Source organism: Leucoraja erinacea, chromosome 7 (assembly GCF_028641065.1).
Source record: "Leucoraja erinacea ecotype New England chromosome 7, Leri_hhj_1, whole genome shotgun sequence".
In the NCBI taxonomy this organism is placed as follows: domain Eukaryota; kingdom Metazoa; phylum Chordata; class Chondrichthyes; order Rajiformes; family Rajidae; genus Leucoraja; species Leucoraja erinaceus.
In genome coordinates this window covers 25,012,955-25,029,965 of record NC_073383.1, presented here as the reverse complement: position 1 = coordinate 25,029,965, position 17,011 = coordinate 25,012,955, and the positions used below count along the sequence as shown (strand labels likewise).

The 17,011-nt window shown below is 46.2% G+C and overlaps 2 protein-coding genes across 5 annotated transcripts in view; one reads left to right on the top strand and one right to left on the bottom strand.

Annotated features, from left to right (window-relative positions):
* Positions 1-9,255, bottom strand: part of ubr3 (ubiquitin protein ligase E3 component n-recognin 3) — a 181,337-nt gene extending 172,082 nt beyond the window's left edge. For all 3 annotated transcript variants that reach the window (XM_055638004.1, XM_055638005.1, XM_055638006.1), the window contains exon 1: positions 8,784-9,255. In XM_055638004.1, coding sequence (XP_055493979.1) covers positions 8,784-9,211 — 428 coding nt within the window. In that variant the 5' untranslated portion in view covers positions 9,212-9,255. The remainder of the gene's footprint in view (positions 1-8,783) is intronic.
* Positions 9,256-9,331: 76 nt separating this feature from the next.
* Positions 9,332-17,011, top strand: part of mettl5 (methyltransferase 5, N6-adenosine) — a 21,020-nt gene continuing 13,340 nt past the window's right edge. The window contains exons 1-2 of one of the 2 annotated variants that reach the window (XM_055638009.1): positions 9,332-9,504; positions 16,039-16,218. In XM_055638009.1, coding sequence (XP_055493984.1) covers positions 16,119-16,218 — 100 coding nt within the window. In that variant the 5' untranslated portion in view covers positions 9,332-9,504; positions 16,039-16,118. The remainder of the gene's footprint in view (positions 9,505-16,038; positions 16,219-17,011) is intronic. The other variant, XM_055638010.1, reaches the window with a different exon arrangement.

The following is a 17,011-nucleotide window of genomic DNA, read 5'->3' as shown; positions in this document are numbered from 1 at the left end:
TGACATTTAGAGCAGTGGATGCAATAGATGAGGTTGGAGGAGATGCAGGTAAACATCTGTCGCACTTGGAACGATTGCTTGGGTCCTTGAACGGAGTCGAGGGGGGAGGTAAAGGGACAAGTGTTGCATCTCTTGCGGTTGCAAGGGAAAGTGCCCGGGGAGGGGGTGGTATGAGAGGGAAGGGAAGAATTGACAAGGGAGTTATGGAGGGAGCGGTCTTTCAGAAGGCAGATATGGGGGGAGATGGGAAGATGTGGCGAGTGATGGGGTCACGTTGGAGGTGGCGAAACTGAGGGAGGATTACCTTTTGTATGTGACGGCTGGTGGGGTGAAAGGTGAGGACCAGGGGGACTCTGCCCTTGTTGCGAGTGGGGGAGATGGGGAGAGAGAGCAGTGTTGCGGGGTATGGAAGAGACCCTGGTGCGAGCCTCATTTATGGTGGAGGAGGGGAACCCCCGTTCCCTGAATAACGAGGACATTTCAGATGTCCTGGTGTGGAACGCCTCATCCGTGGAGCAGATGCGGCGTAGACTGAGGAATTGGGAGTAGGGGATGGAGTCCTTACAGGAAGCAGGGTGGGAAGAAGTGTAGTCCAGATAGCCTTGGGAGTCAGTGGGTTTATAGTGGATGTCGGTCAGAAGTCTATCACCTGCAATGGAGATAGTGAGGTCAAGGAATGGTAGGGAAGTGTCGGAAATGGTCCAGGTGTATTTGAGTGCTGGATGGAAGTTAGTGGTGAAGTGGATGAAGTCAGTCAGTTGTGTCCGGGTGCAGGAGGTGGCACCAAAGCAGTCGTCGATGTAGCGGAGGTAAAGGTCGGGGATGGGGCCCTGGTATGTATTGAACAAGGATTGCTCGACGTAACCGACAAATAGGCAGGCATAGCTGGGGCCCATGCGTGTGCCCATAGCTACGCCTTGTATTTGGAGTTTCGCCAGCTTTTTTGTGTACCTTCGATTCTCCAGCATCTGCACTTCCTTCGTAAACACTGTGTATACTAAACTGTGAGTGGTTTTAATGACCTGTCAGTGCCCTTAAAGGGGTTTGAAAATATAGTTTGGAAATGCTAAAGCTGTGTTGCCTTTGGTTTGGAAATGCTAAAGCTGTGTTGCCTTTGGTTTGGAAATGCTAAAGCTGTGTTGCCTAATTAAAGTTGCCTTGCCTTCCATATAATTAAAAATCTAATCTTGACCACTTCCTGTTTTCGCTTTATATTGATTTTAGAAAAAACGCTACCATGTATGGCTGTGATTTTTGGCCATCATATTCAGAGTCTCCCTCCGCTCATCAGGTACCGAGGATTTTTCCCATCAATTAAAAAGAAAAGAGTTATTAGTGTTTTAAAAATATTGAGATTCTCTCTCTTATCAATCACGCCATGAAGGCAACGTCCCTTCTGGTGGGAGGGGTGAAGGACTATAAAACCCAGAAGTGTGGGCATGGCTCAGTCCCTGCAAGATGGAGGAGGGAGAGGTCACGACTCGCTGTCTTTAGTGGCCTTGCACCCTGCTTGAAATGATAAGAAACTGCACTTGAATTTGGTGGCCTTGCACCCTGCTTGAAGTGGTAAGAAACTGTACTTGAATTTGGTGGCCTCGCACCCTGCTTGAAATGGAATTTCAAGGAATAGCCGTGAGTCAACTGCCAGTCCACCAGCCGTGAGGGAGTGAGCTGCCAGCACAGCAGGCTTGAGTGACTGATCCAATACCCTAAGAATCCATTTGGCCCACAATGTCCATACTAGCCCTTTGAAAACCAGTCCCTTCAGCCCAGAACACCCATACTAGTGCTCCAGAAAGTGTCAGATGAGTATAAGAGAGGAAAACTGTACATTGGACTGGAAAATTATGCTAAAGAAGTAGTAATGTGGCATAAAGAATTGAATACCAGCAACGTGCCTGAAATTCAAGAGAGTCAAGAAGCAGAAGTTTTATGGTGTACTGAAAGGTCTGAAGGTGGAAAAGACACCTGGACCAGATGGACTACACCTACAAGAAGTAGCTTTAGAGATTGTATAGGCATTAGTGCTGATCTTTTACGAATCACTGGTCAAGAGTGGTCGCAGAGAACGGGAAAATTGCAAATGTTACTCCGCTGTTCAAGAAAGGAATTAAACAAAAGAGGAGAAACTATAGGCCAGATAGCATGACTTCAGTGGGTGGTAAGATTTTAGAGTCCATTATTCAGGATGAGATTTCCAAGTAATTAGAAGCACATGATAAAATAGTCAGCACGGTTTTGTGAAGGGGAGATCTTACCTGACAAATCTGTTCTAATTCTTTGAGGAAGTAAATAGCAGGATAGACAAAGGGGAGTCAGTGGATGGTGTTAAGCTGGATTTTTGTAAGGCCTTTGATAAGGTGCCACACGCGAGGCTGCTAAACAAGATGCGAGCCCATGGTGTTAGAGCGAAAATATTATCATGGATATAAGGTTGGCTGAATGGCAAAAGACAAAGAGTGGGAAGGGGAGCTTTTTCTGGTTGGCTGTCAGTGACTAGTGGCGTTCCGCAGGGGTTGGTGTTGGGGCCGTTGCTCTTCACATTGCATATGAATGATTTGGATGAGGAAATTCATGGCTTTGTGACCAAGTTTTCAGATCATAAGATCATCAGTGATAGGAGCAGAATTATGCCATTCGGCCCATCAAGTCTACTCTGCCATTCAATCACGGCAGAATATAGATATAGAATATAGATACAGAGATATAGAAGATGATGTAGAGCGATAAAAAACAATGAATGAAAAATATGTAAAAAAGTAATGATGATAAAGGAAACGCAATTGTTAGCTGTTTGTTGGGTGAAAATGAGAACTTGGTGCGACTTGGGTGGGGGAGGAATAGAGTGGGAAAGCTGGGGTTATTTGGTTGGATAAATCAAAATCAAACCACTGGGCTGTAAGCTGCCCAAGCGAATATGAGATGCTGTTCCTCCAATTTGCGTTTAGCCTCACTCAAGACAATTGAGCAGACCTAGGACAGAAAGGTCAGTGTGGGAATGGGAAGGAGAATTAAAGTGTTTAGCAACCGGGAGATCAGGTAGGTCAGGCGGACTGAGCGAAGGTGTTCAGTGAAACGATCACCCAGTTTACGTTGGGTCTCGCTGAAGTATACAAGGCCACATCTTGAACAATGGATACAGTAGATGAGGTTGGAGGAGGTGCAAGTGAACCGCTGCCTAACCTGAAAAGACTGTCGGGATCCTTGGACAGAGTCGAGGAAGGAGGTATAGGGACAGGTGTTGCATCTTCAGCGGTTGCAGGGGAAGGTCTCTGGGGAGGGCGTGTTTAGGCGAAATGGGATGAGTTAACCAGGGAATTGCGGAGGGAACGGTCTCTGCGGAAGGAGGGAAGGGGTGGAGATGGGAAGATGTGACTGCTGTTGGGAGCCTGTTGGAGGTGGCAAAACATTTTGGAGGATTATGTGTTGTGTGCGATGGAGTGAAAGGTATGGACTAAGGGGACTCTGTCTCTGTTGCAACTAGGGGAGGGGGAGCAAGGGTGGAGCTGCGATGTACCGAGAAGGCACGAGTGAGGTCTGATCTATGATGGGAGAGGGGAATCCCCATTCCCTAAAGAATGAGGACATTTTGGATATTCTTGTATGGATCACCTCACCTTGAGCACAGATGCGGTGTAGCCGGGGAAATTGGGAGTAGGAGCTAGAGTCTTTGCAGGAAACAGGATGGGAAGAGGTGTAGTTGAGATAGTTGCTGAACTATCTCTCCCTCCTAAATCCATTCTTCTGCCGTCTCCCCATAACCTGACACACCATAATAACCTTACGAGAGACCCAGGCATGGACTACTGTCTGTATGGACTCTGTCTCTGTTGCGACGTGGGGACATGGGTTTTCTCCAAGATAGGGCGGTGCAGGATTAGACCGAAAGACACCCTTGAGGTCAGCATCTATTCAATGTGATCATGGCTGATCCCCATCAGTTAAAGAATGAGGACTTTTCCCCATATTCCCCTGACTCCGCTATCTTCAAGAACCCTATCTAGCTCTCTCTTGTAGCCGGGGAAATTGGGAGTAGGAGCTAGAGTCTTTGCAGGAAACAGGATGGGAAGAGGTGTAGTTGAGATAGTTGCTGAACTTTCTCTCCGTTCTAAAAGGCTTACCCCTTATTCTTAAGTTCTTCGGTTTACTCCCACTCCAAAGACGTACAGGTTTGTATGTTAATTAGCTTGGGTTTGTACACCGTGTAAATTGTCCCTAGTGTGTGTTAATGTATGGGGATCACTGGTCGGTACGGACTCGGTGGGCCAAAGGACCTGTTTCCACGCTGTCTCTAAACTAAACTACAAATATCCATTGACTTGGCCTCCACAGCCTTCTGTGGCAAAGATGTTCCATAGATTCACCACCCTCTGACTAAATCAATTCCTCCACATCTCCTTTCTAAAGGAACGTCCTTTAATTCTGAGGCTATGACCTCTGGTCCTGGGTTCTCCCATTAGTGGAAACATCACCCTGTCCACATCCACTCTATTCAAGCCTTTCACTATTTGGTATGTTTCAATTAGATTGCCCCCTCATTCTAAACTCCAGCGAGTACAGGCCCAGTGCCGTCAACCGCTCATCATATATTAACCCCCTCATTCCTGAAATCATTCTTGTAAACCTCCTCTGGACCCTCTCCAGAGCCAGTTCATCTGAGCTTGGGAAGGTGCGACGCTCACAGCCCGAGGGAGGTTCGGCGCCCAAGTCGGGGCGGCCCGGCCCGGGGAAGAAGCGACGCCCAAGTCAGGGCAGCCCGGTCCGGGGGAGAAGCGACGTCCAAGACTCGGGGCGGCGACTCGACTCCGGGAGGCTCGGAGGCGCCCAGCAACGCAGCCGCAGGTCGGTGGACTGTCGGGGGACATCGGGAGCTCGCGGGTCTGGTGGACTGGAACATCGAGAGCTCACGGGTCCGGGTGCGAGACCGCCTTTCTGAGCTCCCGCAACGCGACTTCGCCAACCGGTGTCACGGGCGTTGGAACAACCCGGGGGGGGACCAGTACATCACCCGGCACGGCTTCATGGCCGTGGGACTCACCATCGCCTGAAGACGTTCCACAGTACTCACGTGGGAGGCGGACGGTGTTCTGGCCCCGCGCGGCCTAAAATCCCGTGGACTCATCATCGCCCGCCTGGGGCTTGGACATCGGGAGCGTCTGCAAACGGGGGAGAGGCGGCAGCTTCAACACAGTGGCTTCGGGCCGCGGTGTTTGAGCCGCTGGGACTGTTTGTGTAACATCGTAAGGGGGGGGGGGGGTATGGGGGGGGGGGGGTATCGCCCCAGTCGCAGAGGGAAATGAAGATAAAGGGAAGAGATTGTATTGGATTGTAAGACTTTTGCCATCCATCGTCCACATCCACTCTATTCAAGCCTTTCACTATGGTGGATGTTAATATGTGTTTATTGTTGTTTTATTGTATTGTATTATATGCATGACAGCTGCAATTTTGTTCAGACTTTGGTCTGAATGACAATAAAAGTCTATCTATCTATCTATCTATCTATCTATCCAGTTCATCCTTCCTCAGAGAAGGTGCCGAAAATTGCTCACAATACTCCAAATGTGGCCTGACCAGTGCCTTATAGAGCCTCAGCATTACATCCCTGTTTTTGTATTCTGGCCCACTTGAAATACTACAGATTCGACTTGTGAATCCTGCACCAGTGCTCTCAAGTCCCTTAGCACCTCCGATTTCTGGTGTCTCTCCCCATTTGGAAATTAGTCTACACCTCTTTATTCCTACTACCAAAATGCATCACTCCACACTTTGCTACACGATATCCCATCTGTCACTTCTCGGCCCACACTCCCAACCCGTCCCAAGTCCTTCTGCAGAGTCCCTGCTTTCTCTACGGTACCTGCCCCTCCACCCATTTTCGTTTCACCAGCAACCTTGGCCACAAAGCCTTCGATTCCATCATCCAAATCATTAATATACAATGTGCAATGCAGCGGCCCCAGCACCGACCCCCGCAGCACTGGTCTGGCAGCCAACCAGAACCCCCCCCCCCCCCCCTTTATTACCACTCTTTAATAATAATAATAATAATACATTTTATTTATGGCCGCCTTTCAAGAGTCTCAAGGCCACCTTACAAAAAATTAGCAGGTAGAAGAAAAACATGTAAGGGGAATTAAATAAATAGTAGAGACATGACTAGTACACAAAGTAAAGACAGAATTCAATTCAAAACACAGTATGAGGCAATTAATGCACAGATGAAAAGGGAGGGGGACGTGGGGCTAAGGATAGGCAGAGGTGAAGAAATGGGTCTTGAGGCGGGACTGGAAGATGGTGAGGGACACGGAATTGCAGATCAGTTGGGGGAGGGAGTTCCACAGCCTGGGAGCTGCCCTGGAATGGCTCTGTCCCCAAAACTGCGGAGGTTGGACTTGTGGATGGAGAGGAGACCGGCTGATGTGGATCTGAGGGACCGTGAGGGTTGGTAGAGGGAGAGGAGGTCAGTGAGATATGGGGGGGGCAGACTTCTATGCCTTCTGCCATCCAGCCAACCTGCTATCCATACTACTATCTGTCTTTTGATATAATGGGCTCTCATCTTCATTAGCAGCCTCATATGTGGCACCTTATCAAAGACTTTCTGAAAATCTAGATAAACAACATCCACTGACCCTTCTTTGGCTGTCCTGCTATTTACTTCTTCAAAGAATTCCAATTGATGATAAAAAGAAAGGTGGAGGGGCAGGTAGTGTAGAGGAAGCAGGGATTACTATTTTGTAAATGGGGAAATGGGGTATGCATTACTATCAAAATGCATGAATACGCTGTACTCCATCTGCCACTTCTTTAATGCTGTGAGCCCAATATCTAAGGAGGTTGTCGTTGAAGAGGGGTCCAGAGGAGGTTTACAATGTTGATAGAGAACAGAGAACATAAAACAGCACAGGAACAGGCCCACAATGTCTGTGCCGAACATGATGCCATCTCTTACCTATCGGCACAAAATATATATTCCTCCATTCCCTGAATATCTAAATGTTTCTTAAATGCAGAATGTGGGGAGAATAAATAATGGAATTAATACAGAATTTGTATAAATGGGGTGATTGATGTTCAAGATAGGCAAAGGGCCTGTTTCCACCCTGTATCTTTATATTATTACACGAGTCCCCTACTATCGACTTCATACAGATCACCTTTGACCAGAAACTGAACTGATCAACCACATAAATACAGAGCCCACAAGAGCAGGTCAGAGGCTGGCTAAACTGTGCTAAGTGACTCACCTGCTCACATCCCAAGACCTTTTCATCGTTTCTTTTCCAAACATAAAATGTATTCAGAATAAAAAAAATATATAAAAAAAGAACAGTGCAAAAAAACTCTCCCACATTCTCAGCGTTCACACATTAATTTGTGTTATATTCAGTAGTGTTCACAAACTATCCTTATACCAAACATTCGCCTCTCATGTGGCCCACTGGGATGAAATCCCATCCCTTGTTTGAGGGGTGTCTCCGCCAGAACCTGCCCCCCCCCCCCACGTCCCGCCACGGAAAGACCCTAGATGGTGGTCGTCCCTCACAGAGCCAAGCTTCAGCGAGTCCCTCAGTGCACACTGCTGTAGAATGGAATGGGCCGTTCAGCAACGTTCCTGACGGACATCTCGTTCTGCTGGGAGTTCAACAATTTTCGGGCAGACCAAAACAAATATTTCACCGAGTTGCTGATCTTCCAGCAGCACTTGATGTCCATCATCTAACAACACACCATTCAAAAGCATACTCGTTGGATGAGTAAATACCAACAACTCGAAAACAATTCAAAGCCATCCACGACAAAGGAGCCCATTAACCCATCGAAATACTCATTACCTCCGCCACCAGCACACAATACTATCTTCACATTACACTGCAGTTACTCACCCAGGCTATTTAAACAGCACTCGACCAAACCGGGGACATGGAATCACATTACCTCAGGATCAATTAGTTTAGGAACAAAACTTTGGAACTCACTTCCCTAATCCCTCTCTCTCCCTCAAACCTCTTCACTAAAAGTACCTCTTCAATCCAAATATGTGGTTTGGAATCAAATTGTGGTTGACAATGCTTGATAACACTTTGTTTGGTATCTTAAAGACAATATTTAGTTAGTGATGATTTCCTGTACAGTGACATCATGAACACACACTCTGGAACTAATACTAATCGAACTAATTACAGGTGCACAATAAAGAGCTCCGAACATTTTCCATAGTTAGAGATCTCCATGCAAAATAATAAAATCGTGATAATATGATTGGGTTTTAATGTGAAGGGTCGCGACCCTTCTTCAGATCTTCTGAAGAAGGGTCTCGACCCGAAACGTCGCCCATTCCTTCTCTCCAGAGATGCAGTCTGTCCTGCTGAGTTACTCCAGCATTTTGTCTACCTTCGATTTAAACCAGCATCTGCAGTTCTTTCGTACACATTGGGCATTAATGTTGTGTCTTTCATGTGAATTGACAAATGAAGGGTGTAACTCCATGTTTACACCAACATTCCGAAATTGAATCCAAATTAAAAACAATCAGGAAATCAAACAGATGAAAACATTCGGGACAGCAGCAGCTACGACCCTGTTTCGTTACTGGGAAACGCAAGGAGTTTACAAACAAACACTGCTGCAGCTGGAAGGTCATGATTACTCAGCGAGAGTGCGGGGCAAGCGCCACTTGAAGGCAAAGCGCCGGAACCACGGTTTTTGAGACGGAGGTGTTAGTGGAGAAAGTAGTAGCCGCGGAGAAGTCGGGGGGCGGCGGTGGGTCACTAACTCACCCGCTGTCCCGCATCACGCTGCTGTCCCCGCAGTCACAGGCCCCGCCCGCCTGACTCCGAAACATGTTGAAATCATGGCCCGTGTGCTCGCCCGCGTTGAAGCACTCGGCGCACAGCGACATGCAGGGGGAGATGCCGCACGTCCGGCAGCGGTAGGCCACGAAGTTGGCCGTCCACACCAAGCCGCACAGGGTGGCGTCGTCGTAGGCCCGCACCGTCTTGCAGAAGTCGTCGAAGCTCTCGCCGCCGGCCATCAGCCACTTGCACCATTCGATCGCCTCGGCCTCGGCCGCCGGCCTCTTGGGGCTCAGCACGTTGTCGAGCAGCTCGCTGAGCAGCTGGACGCCCCTGCCATCGGGCCGAGAACACTCGGCCTTCAGCGAGGCGGCCACAGTCCGCTTGTCCCGGCGCAGCAGCGGCAGCGCCATGACAGCGGCCTCCCTACCCCGTCCGCCTGCCTGAGCGCTGACTGACCCACCAGCGCCGCCGCCCCTCTCGCGAGAGCGAGAGCTTGGATCAGGATCAGCCCGACCCGCGGCCTCTCCCCGCACGGAGGAGCGGAGCGGAGCGGAGCGGCCCTGGGGCGGGAGGAGGTGGTCGAGGCGCGGAGCGGCCCCGGGCGGGAGGAGGTGGTTGAGGAGCGGAGCGGCCCTGGGGCGGGAGGAGGTGGTTGACGGGCGGAGCAGCGGGAAGGTGAAGTGGAGCGGCTGGAGTACTACAGGTGAACCACGGAGTAGAGCTCTGGGGAGCAAAGATCTTATAGCTACAAGATCCAAAGATCCTATAGCAGAGGCTCTGCTATAGGATCTTTGATAAGATCTTTGCTGGGGAGGGCGGTGATGCGTAGAGAAGTGGGGAGGTGAAGTACTACAGGTGAAGAAGCGCAGAACAGAACCCCAGGGAAGGAGTGCGGAACGGCGTGGAGAGTGAAGTGCGACAGGTGAAGCTGCAGATAAAGTGCGGAGCAGAGCTCTGGGGATCTTTGCTCTGGGGAGTGAGGGCTGAAGCACGGACTGTAGCCTGAAATATTACAGTAGCAATGTTACAACATTTTGAGATTTTAAAAATCAAGTCTGCAATTAATCCCATCGGATAAAACACAAAATAAGTTTAATTTGACACCTAATTCACTTTCATATCTTCAGTATTAAAAAAGTTATGGCCATTTTCATACTCGGAAATTAGCATCTTGTTCCCTATTGATTTTCCATTGACTTAACACAAAAAGCTGTGATCGAGGACAGTGAAATGGCCATAACTTTATTAAAAATTAAGAGAACTGAAATAAAATTTCAGTTATTATAGATTGAAGCATTCCGAAACAAATATTAAACAATCTTACTTGGATGGCCTGAAATTAAAGCATATAATTAGTTAGTTTCCCAATTGTAGCTAATTCCAAACTGCAATTACTAGATGAATTGAATTGAATCCTTTATTTGTCATTCAGACCTTTCGGTCTGAACAAAATGTTGTTGCCTGCAGCCATACATGTAATAATAAAAACACACAATAAACACAAATTAACATCCACCACAGTGAGTTCACCAAGCACCTCCTCACTGTGATGGAGGCAAAAGTCTTAGAGTTACTGTCTCTTCCCTCCTCTTCTCCCTCTGCGCTGAGGCGATACCCCACCGGGCGATGGTAAGTCAGTCCCGCGGTTCAAGCTCCGCGGCCCGGGGGTGGTCGAAGCTGCCGCCCTCCAGTCCAGCAGACGCAGCTGTTGCCTGAACATCTATCCATTTCTTAAGAAAAGATTAACATTTTTAAATAGCTTAAGTGTCCTAATAACATTCACAAAGAACTCACAATAAAACATGATTTTTAAATCAAATTTACATTAATTTATAGGCCAAATGAAAGAAATTTAGTGTTCATCATCAAGTTCGCTGATGACACCACTATTGTGGGGTGTATCACTGATGGGGATGAGTCAGAATATAGAAGGGAGACGAGCAACTGTCCATATGGTGCCAGCGCAATAACCTGGCCCTCAACACCAGCAAAACCAAGGAACTGATTGTGGGCTTTGGAAGTAGTAGGAGGTGGACCCACAGCCCCATTTATATGAACGGGTCGATGGTTGAAAGGGTCAAGAACTTCAAATTCCTGGGCGTGCACATCTCTGAAGATCTTTCCTGGTCCGAGAACACTAACGCAATTATCAAAAAGCTCATCAGCGCCTCTACTTCCTGAGAAGATTACGGAGAGTTGGTTTGTCAAGGAAGACTCTCTCTAACTTCTACAGGTGCACAGTAGAGAGCATGCTGACCGGTTGCATCGTGGCTTGGTTCGGCAATTTGAGCGCCCTGGAGAGGAAAAGACTACAAAAATAGTAAACACTGCCCAGTCCATCATCGGCTCTGACCTTCCTTCCATCGAGGGGATTTATCGCAGTCGCTGCCTCAAAAAGGCTGGCAGTATCATCAAAGAACCAAACCATCCTGGCCACACACTCATCTCCCTGCTACCTTCAGCTAGAAGGTACAGGAGCCTGAAGACTGCAACAACCAGGTTCAGGAATAGCTACTTCCCAACAGCCATCAGGCTATTAAACCTGGCTCGGACAATACTCTGATTATTAATAACCACTTTCTGCTATTTGCACTTTATCAGTTTATTTATTCATGTGTGTATATATTTATATCATGGTATATGGACACATTTATCTGTTTTGTAGTAAATGCCTACTATTTTCTGTGTGCTTAAGCAAAGCAAGAATTTCATTGTCCTATACAGGGACACATGACAATAAACTCACTTGAACTTGAATTGCTGTAAATTAATGGCCATTTAAATCAGCTTTCGAGTGGGATCCTGTGGAACGTGCTGGTTTGGAACGTTCCCATTGCGGTGGATTTGTACCCCATATGCCCAGAAAAATACTGCAGGATTTAATGGGCCCCCAAATTAGCTACTTGCAACATAAAACTTTGTATAAAAGGATCTTAAGAAGCCCTTTTTAATGTAAAAATAAACAACCTACCTTCCGTTGTCCCCTGCATGAGATCTGTCCCATTGTCGGCGGTCGCGGGTTTAGAGGATGATTTTTAACCTACTATAACAATTAAATTAACCAATATAGTTTAAAACTACCTGCAGCGAACGAACCTCGCAGCGATTTTTCGTCAGCAACTATGTAGGCTGAACAACCTCGATTTGAATAGCCGAGAGAAAATCGCATTTTAAACCCGCCCCCCTTTCAAAGGCGCCAAAATCGCACACACGGGCAGCGACAGATCTGCAGCGCCGCTGAAGGTAGCTCGGGTGAGGGGAGGTCAATCAGCGAGTCCCACAAGCACCTTTTTAAAAAAAGGCAAAGTACCAGACTTACTCCGTGGGTCCGACAAGCACAATTACAGAAAGATACAAAGTGCTGGAAGTAAGCACAGACAGAGCGCTGCAGTTAAGCACCAACCATTTCGTTTAAATGACACAAAATGCTAGGGATCTTTAACTAAAAGAGACAACGTGCTGGTCACTGCAAGGGTCCAACAAGCACAAGGTCCTAAGGAACAATGAAATATTCAAAAAAGCTACTCTAAACGTAGCAATGTTACACAATTTTGAGATTTTAAAAATCGTCTTTAATTTATCCCATCAGATAAAGCATAAAAAGAAGTTTAATTTGACACCTAATTCACTTTCATACCTTCAGTATTAAAAAGTTATGGCCATTTTCATACTCCGAAATTAGCATCTTGTTCTCTATTGCTTTTCCATTGACTTAACTCAAAAGCTGTGACCAAGGACAGTCAAAAGCCCATAGCCTTCTTAAAAATTAAGAGAACTGAATGAAATGTTCAGTTATTATAGATTGAAGCATTCTGAAACAAATATGAAACAATCTTACTTGGATGACCTGAAATTAAAGCATATAATTAGTTAGTTACCTAATTGTAGCTAATTACAAAATTCAATTACTAGATCTAAACATCTATCCATTTCTTAAGAAAATGTTAACATTTTTAAATAGCCTAGGTGTCCAAATAACATTCACACAAGAATTCACAATACAGGTATAACATGATTTTTAAATCTCATTGTCAATGGGTTTATAGGCCAAATGGAAGGAATTTAGTTTTAAATCCCCGTAAATTAATGGCCATTTTAATCATCTTGCGAGTGGAATTTTGTGGAACGGGATCGATTGGAACGTTGCGGTTTGCGGGGAAATTTAAACCCCGTATTGGCAGATAAAACACTGCCGGTTCGTATGGGGCCTAAATCACCTTTTCGCAACGTAAAATTTGGATTAAAGTGATCCTAAGAAGCACGTTTATATGTAAAATAAACGGCTTACCTTTATCTGTCCCATACGGGAGATCCGTCCCGTTGACGGCGTTAGAGGTCGATTTTTATTTTACTCCAGCAATTAAATTATCCAGCGATGTTTTTAAAAAACTTGATAGAACGGATGTTGGAGCGATTTCTCTGCAGCAGCCTGAGAAAATCGACTTCGACAGGCAGGAGAAAACGGCATTTTAATCCCGCCCCCCTCTCAAAGGCGCCAAAGTCGCGCACACGGCCAGTGGCAGAACTGCAGCGCCGCTGAAGGTAAGTTTTGTAACATACCTAGTGTTGGGTAAACTGGTGTTGGGACTGAAGGCAGATAAATTCCCAGGGCCTGATGGTCAGCATCCCAGAGCAGTCAAGGAAGTGGCCCTAGAAATCGTGGATGCATTGGTGATCATTTTCCAATGTTCTCTCGACTCTGGATCAGTTCCTGTGGACTGGAAGGTAGCCACTTTTTAAGAAAGGAGGGAGAGAGAAAACAAGGAATTATAGACCAGTTAGCCTCAAATCGGTAGTTGGTCCTGAGCTAAGGAAGGTCTCACCAGGGCCCTGTACAACTGCAGTAGGACCCCATTGCTCCTAAACGCAAATCCTCTTGCAATGAAGGCTAAGGAAAAGAACGTCTGCTTCATCGTCATCTGCTTGGGTTACCCCAGCACTTATTTTTACCTATTACCCAGTACCTATTTTTATAAACCAGCATCTGCAGTTCTTTGTGTCCCCATGAGACTACATTTTTCTGCTTTCCCATTTCTCAGTCTTCACAGCATATTTTTATGAAATGCTACTCCCCCAGTTGTGTTTATTGTTTTACAATATATACTCAGCAATAGAGAATTATTTATTCCCAACATTTTAACTCAGATGATTTTGAAGTGGGTTGGAGTTTATGATTCACAGCAAGGAGTATATTATGCAGCAAATGAAATACATTTGCTCTTTTTAAAAAGGGAAAAAACACATTACAGCAGTCTACTTTGGGAAAAGGTTACATGTAAATTCCACACATATAATTAATTTAAGTTATACCATTGTGGTCAACAAGCTTGAATATAAACATAAATGCAGGAAACACATGGAATATCTGGCAGCAGGTATAGAATAAGGAAAAGTTAACATTTCCATTTCTAGAATTGTGAAAAAGAAAATAACAAGGATATCGCCAATGGGGGGACGCCAAGTAAGTTAATATAGCAGTTAAAATCACATTAAGGGCCTGTCCCACTTAGGCGATTTTTTAAGCGACTGTGGCAGTCACTGTTGCGGCGTGACGTTGGAAAAACGGCTTTTAGCACCCACTCCTCGACAAGCTCCCACCTAATCAACGTCTAGCTATGTCAATCGGCAACACAATTCTCGCCTACAACCACCTACGACAACCTTCGACCACACAGACGACAACCGAAGTCAACCTACCTCCGCTTGCGACAAGCTACGACCCTGCCAGTGACAAATGAAGACAACTGAAGACTTCTCTTGACGCCGGATCTGTCGACGGTTGACATAGTTTGTCGCCAGTGGAATTCACCGAGGTCATGACCCGGCGACAGCCAACGTCACCTGGCATCATCCTGGCGACAATCTACGACAGCACCCACGACAGGAGAAGACAAGCAACATCAAGCTCACTGTTGCCGAAAGGTTTTGAACATTTCAAAATCTAGCGGCGACAAAAAATAAGGAGGAGACAGCTCACGACAATACAGGCGCCACGCCGTGACCATGAGGCGGCAGCTTATTTTTCGGCAGTCGCCGAAAAAAATCACTTATGATGGACAGGCCCTTTATGCTTCATTGTCTGCATTTTGTGTAGTTGATAGCGAGGGCCTTGATGGTGCCCAGCACCCTAGACTTATAGAAAGAGAAAAAGCTGCCAAAATTATAACGCACACAAATCGCCAATTCTGATACAAACATGAAGAAAGAGTGAGTTACCTTTTGAAAAAAACCCACAAAGTGTTGGAGTAATTCAGCAGATTAGGCAGCATGGCTGAAAGACATGGACAGGTGATGTTTCAGATCGGAGGCAACATTTCTCAAGCTTGTGTTGCGTCTTGTAACAATGCAGGAGGCCAGAGACAGATAGGCCATAGTCTGAAGAAGTCTCGACCTGAAACGTCACCTATTCCATCTCACCAGAGACGCTGTCTGTCCTGCTGAGTTACTCAAGCATTTTGGCTCTATCTGCATTCTGTCCAAAGATTCTGTCTGCCAGCTTACCCTGGATCCCATGTAAACTAAATCCAGTCATTTACCCTGTCGGCGAATCAGGAACCATTGGACATAGGTTTTTAGGTGAGAGGGGAAAGATTTGATAAGAATCTGAGGGAGCACCCTTTCCACACAGGAAAGAGTTGCCAGAGGAGGTAGTTGAAGCAGATACTATAACAACACTTAAAATGCATTTGGTCAGATATATGGATAGGAAAGATTTGAAGTGGGCGCATGTGCGGGGCCTCGGGCCGGCAAGGCCTGCAGAATCAGCAATAATGTCCAGGCGCTTTGAAGATGTGTATTACAGAAATGAGTTGCTTACAGCTTAATTAAAGTTTAAGTAAATTAGAAATTTTAATTTGCCTCACAACGGGTTTAGAGGGATATCTATGCTATCACGGTAACTGTGGGTACTTGAATTTTCAGGAACCAGAGGGAAATCCAACAACACTACCTGTTAAACTTCACCTTTGAAAATCTTAATCTTTTCGGGACTTTCACACTGGGACGACTTGTTCAACGTGGTTTAAAGATATAACTATTTCTAGGCCAGCATGCTCCCGGGTTTTGAGGCTGGCACTTCGCAAATACCTGACACTCCTAACTGAGCGCATGCTCATCAGGGAAAATAGTGTGGATGTTTGGAAATGTGAAATAAAATGAAAGAAAAGCCTGACCTTAATTCTGAATGGAGGTCAGTGACCCAAGACTCACTGACTCTCACTGTACTCTCTCCTTGCAGCAGCAGCAGCTCGGGCGATTGACAGCTGAACCCGGGAGCAAGCAGCCGGTCGGTGCTTCATTCGGGTGCAGGCAGCGACCATGAAGCTGAAGCAGCTGGAAAGTTTGCTGCAGCGAGTTGAGGGGTTTGAGAGACCAAAGCTGCTGCTAGAGCAATATCCTACCAGCCCCCATATTGCAGGTAAACGCCGTCTAATCTTTTTAAGTCCGTTTTAATCTTTATTTCCGAATGTGTATAAAATATCCCTTTGTTTCGGAAACGAGTAACGCCACCGATGACTCGGCTTCCCATCTCGGCCTTCACTCCATCTAAACATCTTTGTCCCACGTGCCTCCTTTGCAAAGTCACCACCCATCGCTGTGTGGGAAGCCCATCTGATCCACACTTAACTTCTCAGCAACGCTGTCCTTCTGTCCGACACAGTCCCAAAATGCATCACGAAAACATAGGAAGTAGGAAGGAACCGATAACGAGGCTGATGTTAAAAAATGCAACAAAATAAAAAGTTAATTTGTGTTTTATTGTTCTAAGGAGAAAGTGAACAGGTAGTTTGTGTTTCTCATTGGAAAGTAGGAGACTGAGATATGTAGGAAGGCCTGAAGTGTCTTGAAGAAGGGTCTCAACCTAAAATGTCACCCATTCCTTTTCTCCAGAGATGCTGTCTAAGTTTTTTTCTCTTCACCCATTATGTACTATGTTTACATATTCACATATTCTGTTGTGCTGCAGCAAGTACGAATTTCATTGTACCATCCGGGACATATGACAATAAAACACTCTTGATTCTTGTTACTCCAGCTTTGTGTCTATCACAGGAGACGGAGAGATAACATTATAGAGGTTTATGATGGGTGTCGGGTTATGGGGGAAATATGGTTAAGAGGGAAAGATAGATCAGCCATGATTGAATGGTGGAGTAGACTTGGTGGAGTAGACTTGATGGACCAAATGGCTTAATTCTGCTCCTATAACT